Source organism: Haliaeetus leucocephalus, unplaced genomic scaffold (assembly GCF_000737465.1).
Source record: "Haliaeetus leucocephalus isolate CR32 unplaced genomic scaffold, Haliaeetus_leucocephalus-4.0 Scaffold351, whole genome shotgun sequence".
Classification (NCBI taxonomy): Eukaryota; Metazoa; Chordata; class Aves; order Accipitriformes; family Accipitridae; genus Haliaeetus; species Haliaeetus leucocephalus.
Window position 1 is genome coordinate 1,982,674 of NW_010972787.1, and position 14,228 is coordinate 1,996,901.

A 14,228-nucleotide genomic window follows, 5' to 3' on the forward strand; every position below is an offset into this window, starting at 1 on the left:
TTTGAACAGCTTAGAAGTATGGGGTTAACAACAGATCTTAACAGCTACATTCACTTGAAACAGAAGTTCCTGACTCAGAACTCTTGACAGTAGTTAAGTTTCGGTCTGTCCATATGTTCATGTAGTCATTTTAAGCTTTCAGGACTGTAGCTCGTTCATTATCTACAACAGTTCTCAGAGAAGTCCTACAAGAGCAAGTCAGCAATATTTAAAGACTTTAATATTTTTAAGTGAATCCATTCTTTTTAAAATGAAAATGAGACAAGTGCTTTAAATCAAAACAAAGTCTGAAAGATGCACACAGTGTGTAATTATATTCAGTATGTTGTTTGAAACAAAAAGAAAATCCTCTCAGATGTGATTTCAGAAATATCTAGAACTACTGAATTCACAACAGTTATTAATAAAACAGCCAAATTCTCATGTCAATTATGCTTATCACAAATACAGAGAAAGAAAAAAAAGACTACCTACTATTTGAGAGCGGATACTTACCACTTCCTCCAAGGCAGCACTTCTTCCAAAAGAACAAGTGAGGTGTGCAAGGCAGTTAACAAATGAGGAGAAAAGTTCATTTGGAATGGCAGTTAAAATATTGCGAGGAAATACGGTTATCAGGTTGCTGATAATACTGGAAATTCCTACTGCTTCAGAGTCTTCTATTTCAATTCTATAGATAGAAATAGCAGTTAGTTTTTTGCCATTAAGAAAAATGCTAAAAGTGAATTGATTTTGTTGATACATTTTCAGTCAATAACTCTATTTCATATTACTTAAACACCACCTACTTTAAACTGCCTTCTCTTAATTTCAGTAATCCAACAGTAAACACAAATTATACCCAGAAATAAGCCAGCCATACAAGCTCTCCACACAGATACACTACACTCCAAACTAAAGATTAAAAGATGCCATCTAAATTTAGAGAGCAGGCATACATACCCATTGATAGTATTCAGTAATCCCTCAATGAAGTGTGCCAGGTAATCAACTTGTGAACCTTCATCGGGAAAGACTGGCCCGTGCAAAGACGCCAGCTGTGCCAGACACTGTAATGAATCTTGGGCCATATCTGTATCTTCTCTGATTTTTCGATGTACCTTTCAGGAAGTGAGATAGTTAATAATACATGGAAAATAGGGTGTTCTTACAACAGTCACATGGCTCTCAATCCAAAAGAGCACACACCAAAAAAAGCTTACTATAACTTCCATTCAGTCCAAAATACAATGGTTTCTACAACTCTCTAAATCATAGTAAATGTCAAGATCATGACTCAGCTAACAAAACCACAAGCCTTGAATTAAATCACTGAAACTAAGTCTCACCTACATATTGAAAATTGAACTGTCTACTGAATGTTATGTCTTAAAGGGAGAAACAGATGCCAGCCAGTCAGACATACTGCTCCTTCTAAAAACAGCAATAATGACAGTCATCTCTATTATGCTAACTATGCCTAGGCTACGGAGTCTTGCTAAAGTTAGTCAACAAGTTCAATCAAGATTATACAGATGCTCCTTTAGCCGAGGTAAACACTGAAGACATATACAAAAATGAATGCATCACTTCCTTGGCAACACCCTTACATTATACAAGGCCAACAGTAATCTTCCCACATTTCTGCAAACTGTTACGTCATTACTTCTGCTGGAGAGACTTTCTAGATTCAAATCTTAATATTTCAGTAATCGTATTCTCACATACTTATGTTAATTGTCAAGTATGGATTTAAAGAATTTTCTTAGGCTCATGCCTACTTTTTCACATAACATTTACTGAATAAATATAGGGTAGCTTTTTCACCCAGAAGCAAATCTAGTTATATTATTTCAGCAATATTATACATAAAAGTACAGTTAAAACACTATTTCTCTGTGGTGTTATAGTTGCAACTTCACCCAACTCATACCTGGTTGGATTAGCTGCACAGTTAATCTCCAAAGGATCAAACTAGCAGGGGAAACAAACCCTGCAACAGAAATACCCCTCCTAATATACACCCCACACTGGGCTGAGATTAGAACTGAAGGATCTCTCTAACATGGCAGTCCTGCCAACTTCTGCAAGGTTATTAAAATTTCTCAGATCAGATAAATGAATATAAATTACTACCATTCACTTACATTACTTCAAATAGCAAACTAATACTACAAGCCTCAACCATTGCAAATCAGGAATCTAAAACCAAAACTGACAGCGTACTGCCCTGGCTAGCATTCATTCAAAAATAATCAAATGCAGGCGAGTCTTGTTTACTGTTAAGTAAAATGCAAATGTATTGAAACAATGCTGCATGTCATCCAAAACATTATTCTTATCATGAATAAGTAATTGTAAACCAACCAAAGAAATAGATATCTGACAACTACATACTATTAAACGAGGAAGGGTTAATATGTAAGCCAAAAAGTTATTTGCATGTGGAGGTTCACAGCTGACAGTAGCAACTGTCTGGATAGTCTAGACAGCTGTTCAGATTGTGTGTAGCTGCTAAGAGTTCTGCCAGTGATTTTTTTTCACCTTTTCAAAACTGCTGGAACAGATAAGCTTGCAGTAAAAAAAATAAATAAAAAAATTAAAAGAAACCAAACTACTTTATCAAAAAATCCTATAAAGGAAGGACACGTATCCAAACACGTATCAGACAGCTCTCAAGCAGCGCTGGAGAGTTACATTTATTTTGTTTAACAACTTTGTCCAAGTTTTGAGCACATTATTTCTCTCTCTCTGCAAAATTTCTCTATTGCAAAAATGAAAATAGCTTGAGAATGCTGAATTCTCAGGTCCCAAGGGATGTAACATAAGATAAAATAGCATAGTAAACAAATTTATAAGCCAATATATGTCGTGGCTACAGTAACTCCTAGCTGAGCAACAACTACAAACTTCTCCCAACAGTTGCAGAAAGAAAACAATACTAGTTTTATCCAGTTTTAATATCATGGGGCTTTTTAAGTTACAGAAATTGAGTATTACATTCCCCTCTCCCAACTCTGCCTCTTCCCCATCCCTCCTAACTTAAACTATTTTAACTTGTTTGGATTTACTTTGTGCTGAGAAGAGATGCTGAATTCTGTATGCTGAAACTGGCTAGAAAACTGCAACTACATTACTTATTTTCAGCTGTTCGGTTGAGCAAATGCTTTAAGATCAGCAAACACATACTATTCATTTGATCTTTTTTGAGAGCCGTTACACCTTATCTGAAAGATATACTCTACTACTGCTCATCACGCTTGGTTTCGTTTGATGAGTACATGTCCAGAAGTATTAAATGCCTAAAAGTTTAGATAACTATATACTTTTTTCTTTTGTTAATGGTCATCAATTTAAAGCAATTTATAGGCAAAATATATATTTGGCAACCTAGGAAAAATACAATACTTCTGTTTGCTTTGATAAGCAATCTGAAGTTAACAGAATCAGTCCTACCTGATGCAAAAGGAAGAGTCCAACAATACAGTTTTAGAACAGGAAGGAGCTGCTTTCCCTGTGGTCTGGACTATGAAAGTTGAAGAAAGAAACTTACTGTAAAGAAAAGCTCCATAACTCTGCTGTCCAGGAGGGTCTCACGCCAGGATTCTGTTGGCTTTAGCATCACATTTTGTGAGGATTCAAACATAGCTATATAATGTCTGCCCAGTTATCTGGTGTCAAGGTCAACAATAACATTCCTACTTGGCTTTAAAAAAATCCTAGATACAACAGGATCCATTCAGAAAGAATGTAATGGAAACAAACTTTAAGCCTCTTCACATACACAGCATAATTCATGCATGAGGCCAAGGAATAAAAGGTATTAAGTATTGAAAAAAAGAATGCTCCAGGAATGTTAGATAACAGTTTGATCATAATTATGAGACATACCATAGTGATACAATCACTTTGATAACCAGGGTGTCTAATGTGACACAGCGAGAAGGGAAAAAAGCAACCGCAATTAACAGGTGTTAAAATTTATGCAAAATAGGAAATCATTTTCTAAAAAATTTTCCTGGCAGCTTTTAAAAAGGCCTTATGATAGCTAAAGATAGCTCATTGAAATCTATATCCTATTTTTCTAAATAGCCAAATATGTGTCACAGAATGCAGATATGTTAGCCTTGCATTAATCTACATTTTTTAATCACACTGTGAAGAACAAAAGCATAAGGCATTGTCATATTAAACACATTTGTATGAGATGCACATGAAAAACATGCACACTGTGAAGCCACAATTTTGCTGCACTCATTTCAGTTCTTACCATGTGTTCTGGCATAACAATTTACAAAATTTTGCAAATGCTCTAGTACAGAAAAAACAGAGACATGAGCAAAAACATTTAAACAAGTAGGTTACATTCTTTGTCAGTCTGATCACGCAGAACAGTGTTTATCAAAGATTTTTGAAAGTGCTTCCTTCTGTGACACCCCCCAATCCAAGTAGTAGTAAAGCTGCTTTAAAACTCAGCAACTTACGTTTTCATTTGTCCTTTTTAAACCCTTCGTTATCTCTGGGATCTCTGATCCCTTTCTAACCCAACCATCAGAATAAGTAACAGCATGCTCAGCTGCATGTAATTTACTTATTGGTAATGAACTGCATTAACTTTTGTACTGTAACTCATCAGATATTGTAGAAAACATGTATCAAAGTATTTATATGTCTAGAGGAAAATAAATTTCACAATGGTATCATTCAAGAAAGCAGACCCCTTAACTTTTGATGGGTTTTGTTTAAGAGAATAATATATAAAGCAAACATCTAGCCTAATATGAAGAATTGTGGCACAAGGCAGGATGCACAATTTTAGTTTATTTACACTTGTCTTCTGAGTTTTGCCAAAACCAGAAATTCCTAACAACCCTGTGCAGAACCACATTCCAAAAAAGCAACTTCTTCCACAGCACAGTACCAAGTGGACCTTCACTGGTGGTATGTGTCCAGAACTCTTGTCAGCATGTTATAACACATAAGATTTTCACATTTCAGGGATTTTCACATTAGTGCAAAACAAAACCAGTTTCACCATTTTCAAAATTATCAATGTGTGCTGAACCACAGCCAGTTCTGCATTAATTCAGATGGGGAAAAACTAAAAATCACGGAATTGTCTATTTTACTTCCATCTGAAATACAGATGTAATTTAAGTGATCAAAAATGCTTCACTTCTCCCAGATGAAAAAAGAAATATGGGCATGGAATTATCATATCCAAACATCCTTTATTAGAAGTAATATTACAAATCAAAACTAATTTTATCTGGCAAATTAAGCTATGCTTTTCTTCCTTTTCATTTGGAATGTTTTAGGAAAAAAAGTATTTTAAAATTGTTTATTGACAAGAGTATCCTTGCTGAAACTTTCCAATAAACAATTGGGTTCAAAATACATCAATATCAGAAGATGATCATAGATACATTATCAATCTCTGAAAATCAATTTGCTCTTCACTAGATTGAGTCTGCAGAGGGGACCAGCTACATAACACTTTTCACGTGGAATGAAAGAAGGGCTAGTTTGCTGTCACTATTTTAACAAGCCTCAGTATTTAACAGCCCTATCCTGTTATTTTTAGTACTGTTTCTCATGCTAATAGACTGATGACACATCTGACAATAGCAGTTTTGTGGGTAAAATATCTGTTCACTGAACAATACAAATTATGCCTGCACCTATCGTGGAGATCTTGTACCCATTTTCTATCATGTACTAGATGTACGCAAACATTAGCGTAAGTTGGCTGTGGAGATGCTTGCTGCTGTGAAATACCTCAATCTAGTTTGTGCTATGGTTCAGCCTTATTAGCAGCAGTCCAGTTATGCCAAATGTGGAAAAAATGGCACTAAATTACCTACTACATGGACGTACACAGGACAAATGCAGTCTTCATCATCAAAAATTAATTTACTTCTCAATACTTATGAGGAAACAAAAAGTACAGAACTAGCACACTTTTTTGTAAGCACTCAAGCTATAACATAGACTTATGATAAACATAGATCAGTCTGCTATGAAATCCTGGAAGGTTTGGGGTTTTTTTGTTTCTTTTTTAAATGAAAAACAATTGTAAACCACTTCTGGTAATAAATATAAATGTTTGTAACATTGCTAATTCTTCTGAGGAATGAGTAACTCTCATTAGAGTTCACTTTGAATGACACAGAAATCCAAGCTAGGAAACAGCTACCAGAAGTACGGCAATGTTTCACCCAGTTCACAAGACTTAGGACACCGATTCCTACAGAGACTAGAAACTTCTGCTTGAATTGGAACAGATTTTTCAATAATACATACCAAGATCTACTGAAAAGCGTAAGACTATAACTAGATGCCTTCACGTATGGTAAGGCTTATATGCTCACTAATTAGTGCCTAGAGAGGAAGAGAAGACCATAATGTTTAAGGCAGATTTTCTTTTATCTTTACCTAAATTTATGTATGTAGGCATTAGCTCTATGCTTGGTTTTGTTTCATGAGCTGGAGAAATAAGCGTAATTTTTTTAAAGTTATAAAATTGTAATTTTAAAATTGTAATTTAGAAAAAAATTTTGAAGTTTTATATGCTTCTTGGAGGAACATATCAAAAAAAGAAAATAAAAATATAAACAAATGTGTAGTTTTCCTCCCACTCTTTGCCTCTGTCCCAGGAAGGCACCGATGGGTGAAGATGAGTATCAAAATATTTCATATCCTAAGTCAGACATGAGGGATTATAACATTTCACTTCAGGACTTCCCACAAATTCCAGTATCTAAGAATGGATCCCATGGTCTTTTTCCTAAGAGAGGCAAGGCTTGCCCTTCCACAAAGCAGTAAATTAGGAACTCAAAAATCAAAGTTGTGATTTCTTTCTGCCAGACCCCCATTCACAAATTTGTTCACAGGACTCAAGAACAACTCAGAAATGGAGGGAAAACTCCTGGAGTGCTAAGGTCTGAATATCTTTCTTAAAAGTTATTTTAGTCACTTCACCTTTGTTGTTTGGAACATTTCTGGAGAGCTTTGTGTTAGTCTTAGACTTATATTTTACAAATAAAAAACTGCATTAGAAAGGTAACTGCTTGGAAATCTGCCATCCAGTGTTATAATGCTAACATACTGATTTTATTGGGATTTTTAAGACCTCCTCTAGCTTGCTAGCTAGTCAGCCAAGCACATGGGATGAGTCTAGGAGCAACTGTCTAAAACTGATGCAGAGGCTTGCTGCCCCCTATGGAGAAATGCTTCACAAATCTTTAACTTACACTCTCAGCAAACATATCCAGCATTCAGGAGAAGGAATGTATGCTTAAATATTTAATTATTAAACACAAGTATTCTTAACTGTCATGAGAATGAAACAACAACTTTGTGTTGGAGACATTGGACTCAGATTGCAGCAATAGGCGTAGGAAGTCCCAAGCTAATTTTAAAACTGGCCAATTCCGGAGCCACTAGTGGTGTAGCCATGCCAGTAACAAGTCTCACATTGACCACCCAAGTGGATTCTGCAGCTCCTGCTACATTTTGCTGCTATGTCTATACAGCTAATAGTATGCAAGCTAATCACTTTAAGCCTAACTTAACACTTACAGCACCTATGCAGAAGTGACTGTAATGCAGATGCAGCTCAAGAGTCTCACACCTTTCCACTATAAACTGGCTGCCACCTAGGAAGATGATGACAAATCACTGCCAAACTGGAAACTTAAAACCACTGGGGCAAGAGAGCAGAAGGGGAAGAAACCTACATACTTTATCAGTTCCCCTTCATAAAAAAGGTCACTACTGGTCTCTTTTCCTCTTCTGGTATTAATGCTTTTAGGATGCTCTTACGTTGCAAACTAATTTCAAAATTCATTCAGGAAAACCCAAATGATGAAACACTAATTGTTAAAAAGTTCAATATCAACACAAACATGTTTAGTGCAATTGTGACCAACCTCACAGGATCTGTCAATCTTCTTGGTTTTGCCCAACTTTTTAAGACACAGTTGCTAGAAAGGATTGTCAGGAAAACACATAGTATCCTAGAAATAATTTCTAAACATCAGGGATTTCAAACTCGGGTCAATTTTCACCTAAGAGTGGTAAGTCTGATAGTGCAAAAGAGAGCTGCATTTTACTTCTTTCTTAAATACAGCTGTTCTAGTTACACTGAATTTTTCTTTATATCCCAAACAATAGCCAGGATAGTACTCCAACCCTTCATCTTTCAGGTAAGGACAGACTACTGTAGTAAATTCAGGATAATCCCAGGCTGCCAACAAACACAGGCCTAGGGAAAGCAGCCCTGCTGCTGAAAGAAATCTGTGTTGTCGCTGCTCGGTAAAGGTTCAATCATTTCTGTAGCTCTGCAACGTATCAAACTGGGGACCTCAACCTGCTAAAAAAAGTTTTCAGCTAGGTGGCTCCCTGTTCAGCATTGTGCTCATGGGAGGTGCATTTCATCAGCAATGCCAACTTGAATCATTCCTCAAAACAAACCTCAAGTTTTCTGGAGCATTCTGTGTGTTTTTCATGCACTTCCAATACGCATAACAGATGCTACCAATCTGGGTTGGACTGAGTTCAAATCTTGAAAGTTTGCAGAACTATATGGTTCACAGCATCTCCCAGAAAGGTGTCTCACTCTGGCTTGAAGTTTAAAAGACATTTTCAAAACAGAGATATGAAGAGCTTTGTTCCTTTAACTGTGTGGCCGAGGAACACACACACTTAAAAAAAACACATGCGTTCAGATTGGACAAAAGCTTCAGTCAGTTCATACGATTGCCATCAGACCATTAATTTCAATGGAACAGCAACAACGCACATTAGTGGAGTGCATCCCATTAGATTTACGTAACCTGTATTTTAAATCCAATCCCCTATTCTACATTCACTTGAAAATTTGTCAGTTTGCCTCCAAGCAAGTAGAGGCACCAAATCCAAATAAGAACTAAAGTTCAAGTTCCTCTTTATTCATGTACTATAATCCATATGTTAACAAATAAGGGATAAGTAGTTCTATAATAGACACCTTTTTGTAGATGGGAGACAGCTGGATAAAAATCTTATGTTCTGTTTAAGAACTTTTTCATTTGAGGACATTCATCCAAAGTCTATTAGAATGTGGCTGCCAAGAACAGATAAATCCCAAAAGTCAAGAAGTGAGAAACATCTCTGGAGGTAAGAGAATATAAATTATCATTATATCCTGACTCCACAGGACATATATGTGTGTGTCAAGATGCTTTAAAGCCCAGCAACATTCAGCCCCTTAAATGGAGACTTTGGACACTTACAAGGTACTAGGAGTGAGATCCTTGAAGGCACTCTTGTAAAGGAGAGGGCTGTACCTCTTAGTACTGATCACCTGCACTTCCTTAATTAGTCAAAATATTCATTTAAGAAAAGATAGTTAAAACAAGTTCCATCTGAGTAAACAATATTTAACAGTGCTGTAACAGCACTGAAAAAAGAAACTCTGCAGAAGCCAACATGCCACAACAGACTACCATACGTTCTTAGTGCAAAATAGGAATCCTATGTTATTGTCATTTCCAACAGTACTGCCAAAAACCTCTGAAGCATCCGCAAACACCAGGTGAACTAATATCTTGAGGTAGCAAATAAAAATAACAATAGATGATTGCATGTGTGTTAATAAAATGAAATGGAAGTAACTGCACATGACTGAAAGGAGGTCTCCTAGGCCATCATGCCCTGCCCCTCCTATTGCAGGCACTACATCCCAAGACACTTGAAAAATACTAACTTGAAAGTAGGTAGGTCCCAGCCTCTCTCCTTTTGTTGCTCCAATGAGAAAGCTATTCCAGAAAGCAACTTTCATGCTAGCAATAGACAATACAGACTTACTACAACTCTTCTCTTATTAATGGTGGCAGCACTGTCCAAGACTGCATTTAACAATGCAACACATATTAAGTTATCCTCTAACAGCACAAGAACTCTTGAGAAGAGATATGTTTTGATGCAATTCTCAACTCGACGATTTAAATAACGTGCCTCTTGACGATGGTCACTCTAGAGTTAATGCATATTTATGCTACTTCCTTTTTTTGGAGACACAAGAATCTTGCTAAAGATTATATACAGATACTGCAGATTACTGTTATACTGCAGGGAATACTGAGAATCAATACTATCTTGCCAAGGGAAATACCAACTAAAGGAAAAAAGACATATCTGTGGATACAATGGATCATTTTACTCCATGCTTTGAGTATTAAATTTATGCCCATTGCTTCAGCATATGTACTGTCAAGATTTGGAAAGAGGATACCAAAAGGATACCAACTGATCAATCAACACAGCAATTCTTATGTTCTTATGTAATGTGCTATTTAGAAACTGCAGCCAAGTTAAGTTTCACTGCCCATGAGCTAACAATCAACAGTTACTTTTAAACTAGTCGTCTTAAGGAAGAGAGATTTATGCCACAATACAATCAACATGGTGCTGTAAATCCCAACAGTTATTGAATCTTCATCAGCTAAGACCCACATTTCTCAAGGATGATTAAAGCCATTCCAACTTCTGTAAAAACAAGTTGCTACATAAAGGAGGGAGACCCAAGCTGGCACTGTAATTCTTACAACAAAATGGAATGTGCAATGGTAGAAAACAAAAAGATGGTATCAAGTGGAGCAGAAGTTATGAAAAGATTTGAAATAGTGCCATGTAAGAGCACTTGTGATAGTTCAGACTAAAGGTCCATCCGATCTCCACAAGTGGCCAGAATTTGCTTAACACCTGTAGTATCTAAAGTAGGCCAAGTAGCAGAAAACAGTTAACCTTAAGCAGCAGTATGGCTTGCTTAGCTATTTCAATTAACACTTATTTACTAGCACCTATAGACTAAATAACTTCCTATTATTTAGAGGTATAAGTGAAAGCTGGAACTCCCAAGACTCCACACCTTGCTTGTGTATATCTAGTTCCACCACTGCAAACCTTAGCCTAGGATAAAATGCTCATGAAGAACTAGAGCCTTCACTCTCAAACTGTAACAAGATCAGTATTTAGGACTACTATCAGAGGTTTGCACAGAGCAAGACTAAAATTCAGAGGGAACCACCACTCCACAAACACAAGAGCATTTCCTTTCTATTTAACGTTACAGCTTGGGGGGGGGACAGGGACACGGACGTTCACACATTATTTGAATTCTTACAAATCCCAAATCCTCTTCAAAAAAACTATAAGATGCAATAATTTGACTCCAGTCTCAGCCTGTAGGCACATGCACTAAATTCTTCTTTGGACCCCTGCCAAATCACTTCAGTGATCAATAGGAGTGCGATATTTACTTTTAATCCATGTCACCTTCCATACAGACAATATAACTGGTATTCTGCTTTACAGATGTGAACCAAGGAATATCCAGTTTCAAATACATTTCAGTTTTGCTGCCCGCTGCATAATGAACAGAATCAAAGACAACAAAAACACACAGATATCACCTTCTGACCATCAAACCAGGAAAGCAAATAAAATCCTTTACAGAGGATTTGAAGGCAACATCAAGATTCCTGCAGTATATATAACTTAGTAGCAATTTCAAAAGGTTTTAAGAAAAAAGTTTATAAACCAGCTTAAAAATTTGGCTCTTGGAATTTTGCTGAGCATCTGAAGGACGGTCTAGCTATTAAAAGAGCCATTGTAATGTTTTACTGCAAGTGCTGTCTTAACCCTTTATTAAATAGAGAATGTGATCTATTATTTCTACAATATTCTTCTAGCCCGTTTTTTAGGCTGAGCATTTTTATATCTTTTTTCTTCTCTCCCTCACTAAGACTCTTTCTCTTTCTGATTCCCATTTTCTCCTCTACTTTCCATATCCACCTTTCTCTGGACTTTCATAATCAGCACACATCAGAAAGATGTCAAAATGGAAGCAATGGCACCTGTGTAAAAAGGAGATGCCATTTCTCCTCTCAGCTAGCAAATACTTTTTCTACAGATTGGAAAGAACCTATTACATGTTCTAGTATATGACCATGCTCTTTTATGAGGAGTCGGTTGAACATGTACATTCCTAGATGATGGGGCATTTACCTGCCCCCTCCTCTTCTGAGGGAGAAAAGTAGGACAGATCACATCTCCGGAAAAAAATTCAACAGAGCTTAGACCTCTTCACCATTTGTTTCTGCACTAAAGCTTTATATTACACTTTTCCTCCTCCCTGCACCAACCAGACAGACCATCAACCCATAACTGGGGACTGCTCTGCTGAACTAGTTTTGCCTTTTATATGAAACACTTTAAAACTTTAATGAAGAGCAGCAGCAGCTTCTGTATGTAAGCATCGGTTAGCAAGCAGGGGGGTGACCAAGAGCACTAATGGAAGAAAACATAAATGAAGGACTAAATAAGGCTTATAAGTTTTACATTTTTCTCTCCTCACAAAGACTTTACTTATCATCTGGTAGAAGTGACCCAAGTCAGCTGCAATAAAGGGCCTGACATTAAAAGGATATAATTTGGAGGAAGGAAGTTCCAGCTTAAGACCTGATTGGCTAGTGCAAGATAACGCTGAAACACCGAAGACATCTGAGCATTGAGGTTTTCACGTCTGCTGAATTCCTGAAGTACCTCTACTGTGAGCATGAAGATCTGTCGCAGATCGTCCTCCTATAGTCAGGACGAACACAATATATTAATAGTCTCTCAGTCATTAATTAAAATGTTGATTAAAAATAAATACTTTTCTAAAGAGAAAAGAATTTTCTCGTTTCACCCTATTTTTCATTAAAATACAGAAAATATTCTGAAGTTTTCGGTCAGAACCCCCGCCCCCCGCCCATTTGCCAAAATTAATAGATTGTGTTTGTAAAGAATAAAGAAAAAAAATCTTCTCATAAATGCTAGTCATTAAAAAAAACCTTAACAATATGTTTTTAACAACTGGTGGAGGAGAGGGTTGGTCTTTGGCATGAAAAAAAGTTGGTAAGTTGTTCCACAACAGTCAGTTTAAAGCAATGCCTTCACAAAAACATTTCTGCCTGGCCAAACAATACATCTGAGACAACCAGACTACACCATCTGCAATAATATTTTTAAATACATAGCTCTCCTTGGCTTTAAACCAAAGCTATATTTAAGACTATCATTGTTCCACAGAGTATTCGTTTTGTTTGCAATTGGTAGCCAAGGAATTAAAGAGTCCAACCACATAAAGACCTGTAGCTCTACATTCATAAAATGGGCAAAAAGGGATTGCACCTTTTTGATATAAGTTTTTAAAAAATACATTATCAGCTTTCCTGAAGTAGCCAGTATCTGCAGTTATAATAAAATATTTGTTCTATTAAATGCTGTTAGGCATGTTAGGTACCTGAATGCACCTGGCACAAGAAAGTACTTCTGCTTCTCAATGTTTAAATTTTAGAAAGACAGGTAGCATATATTGATACAGAACTAGTTTACCTGAAATATACGTTTACAGTTACCATGGAACTCCATGCTTAGTCCAATGTTGCTGGTTTTACTTGAACTTGAGAACTCGCTCAACAACGCCGTTAAAATGGAACAGGCCAATGTTTGCTATAAAGAAAATAAGGGGGAATAATATAACTAAAAGATGTCCAATAATGTAATACCACCTACATTGTCCTTAAATTTTTTTATTAGCATTTTTCTATGACTATTACTTCAGTTTCTTCTAACACAAACTAGAACAAGTCAAACTTCCAGGAGTATAGTTCCTTGGGTAAACCATCTCTGGAATCATCAAGGCTCCATCCTTACAAAGAAATTCAATTATCTGAGCAACATAAAAATTAGCACCTGTGCAATCATCACTACAAAATGGAAACAAATTTATTGCATTCCATTTCCCAGCCTTGCTGCTTACTTTCTCTCCCTGTGCGCAGGGCTTTACAGGTATTAGTTTCAGGGAAGACTCAGTTTCCACTTATTTCTATTGATCTAATAGTTCAGGTCACCTGAAGTTTGTTTTGGCCCTTCTTTGCATTTGCTACACTTACCGTGTTGGTATTTGATCATGATTGAAATTATACCACTGAAAGTGATAAAAGCTAGTCAAAAAATACCACCTGCAATACACCATCTACTAGATCTTTTCCGTCTCCCCCCACCAGAAAAAATAAATGAGAGGAATACGCAGAAAGCTCTGATGCTTCAAAGCTTTTGAATACTTCCCTCCAAAGCACAACAGAAACAACCTTTAAAAGTACTCTATTAGAATAATGTCTCTGAAGTGGTATAAAAATTAGTAAGAAAAAGGCACGTTA

General features: G+C 36.5%; 1 protein-coding gene across 1 annotated transcript in view; it reads right to left on the reverse strand.

Moving 5' to 3' along the window:
- The window catches only part of XPO4 (exportin 4), a 54,327-nt gene that overhangs the window by 24,733 nt on the left and 15,366 nt on the right, over positions 1-14,228 (reverse strand). The window contains exons 4-8 of the mRNA XM_010572634.1: positions 13,402-13,518; positions 12,453-12,606; positions 3,533-3,645; positions 943-1,100; positions 496-670 (exon numbers count right to left, since the gene is read on the reverse strand). Of these exons, the coding sequence (XP_010570936.1) occupies positions 496-670; positions 943-1,100; positions 3,533-3,645; positions 12,453-12,606; positions 13,402-13,518 (717 nt within the window). The remainder of the gene's footprint in view (positions 1-495; positions 671-942; positions 1,101-3,532; positions 3,646-12,452; positions 12,607-13,401; positions 13,519-14,228) is intronic.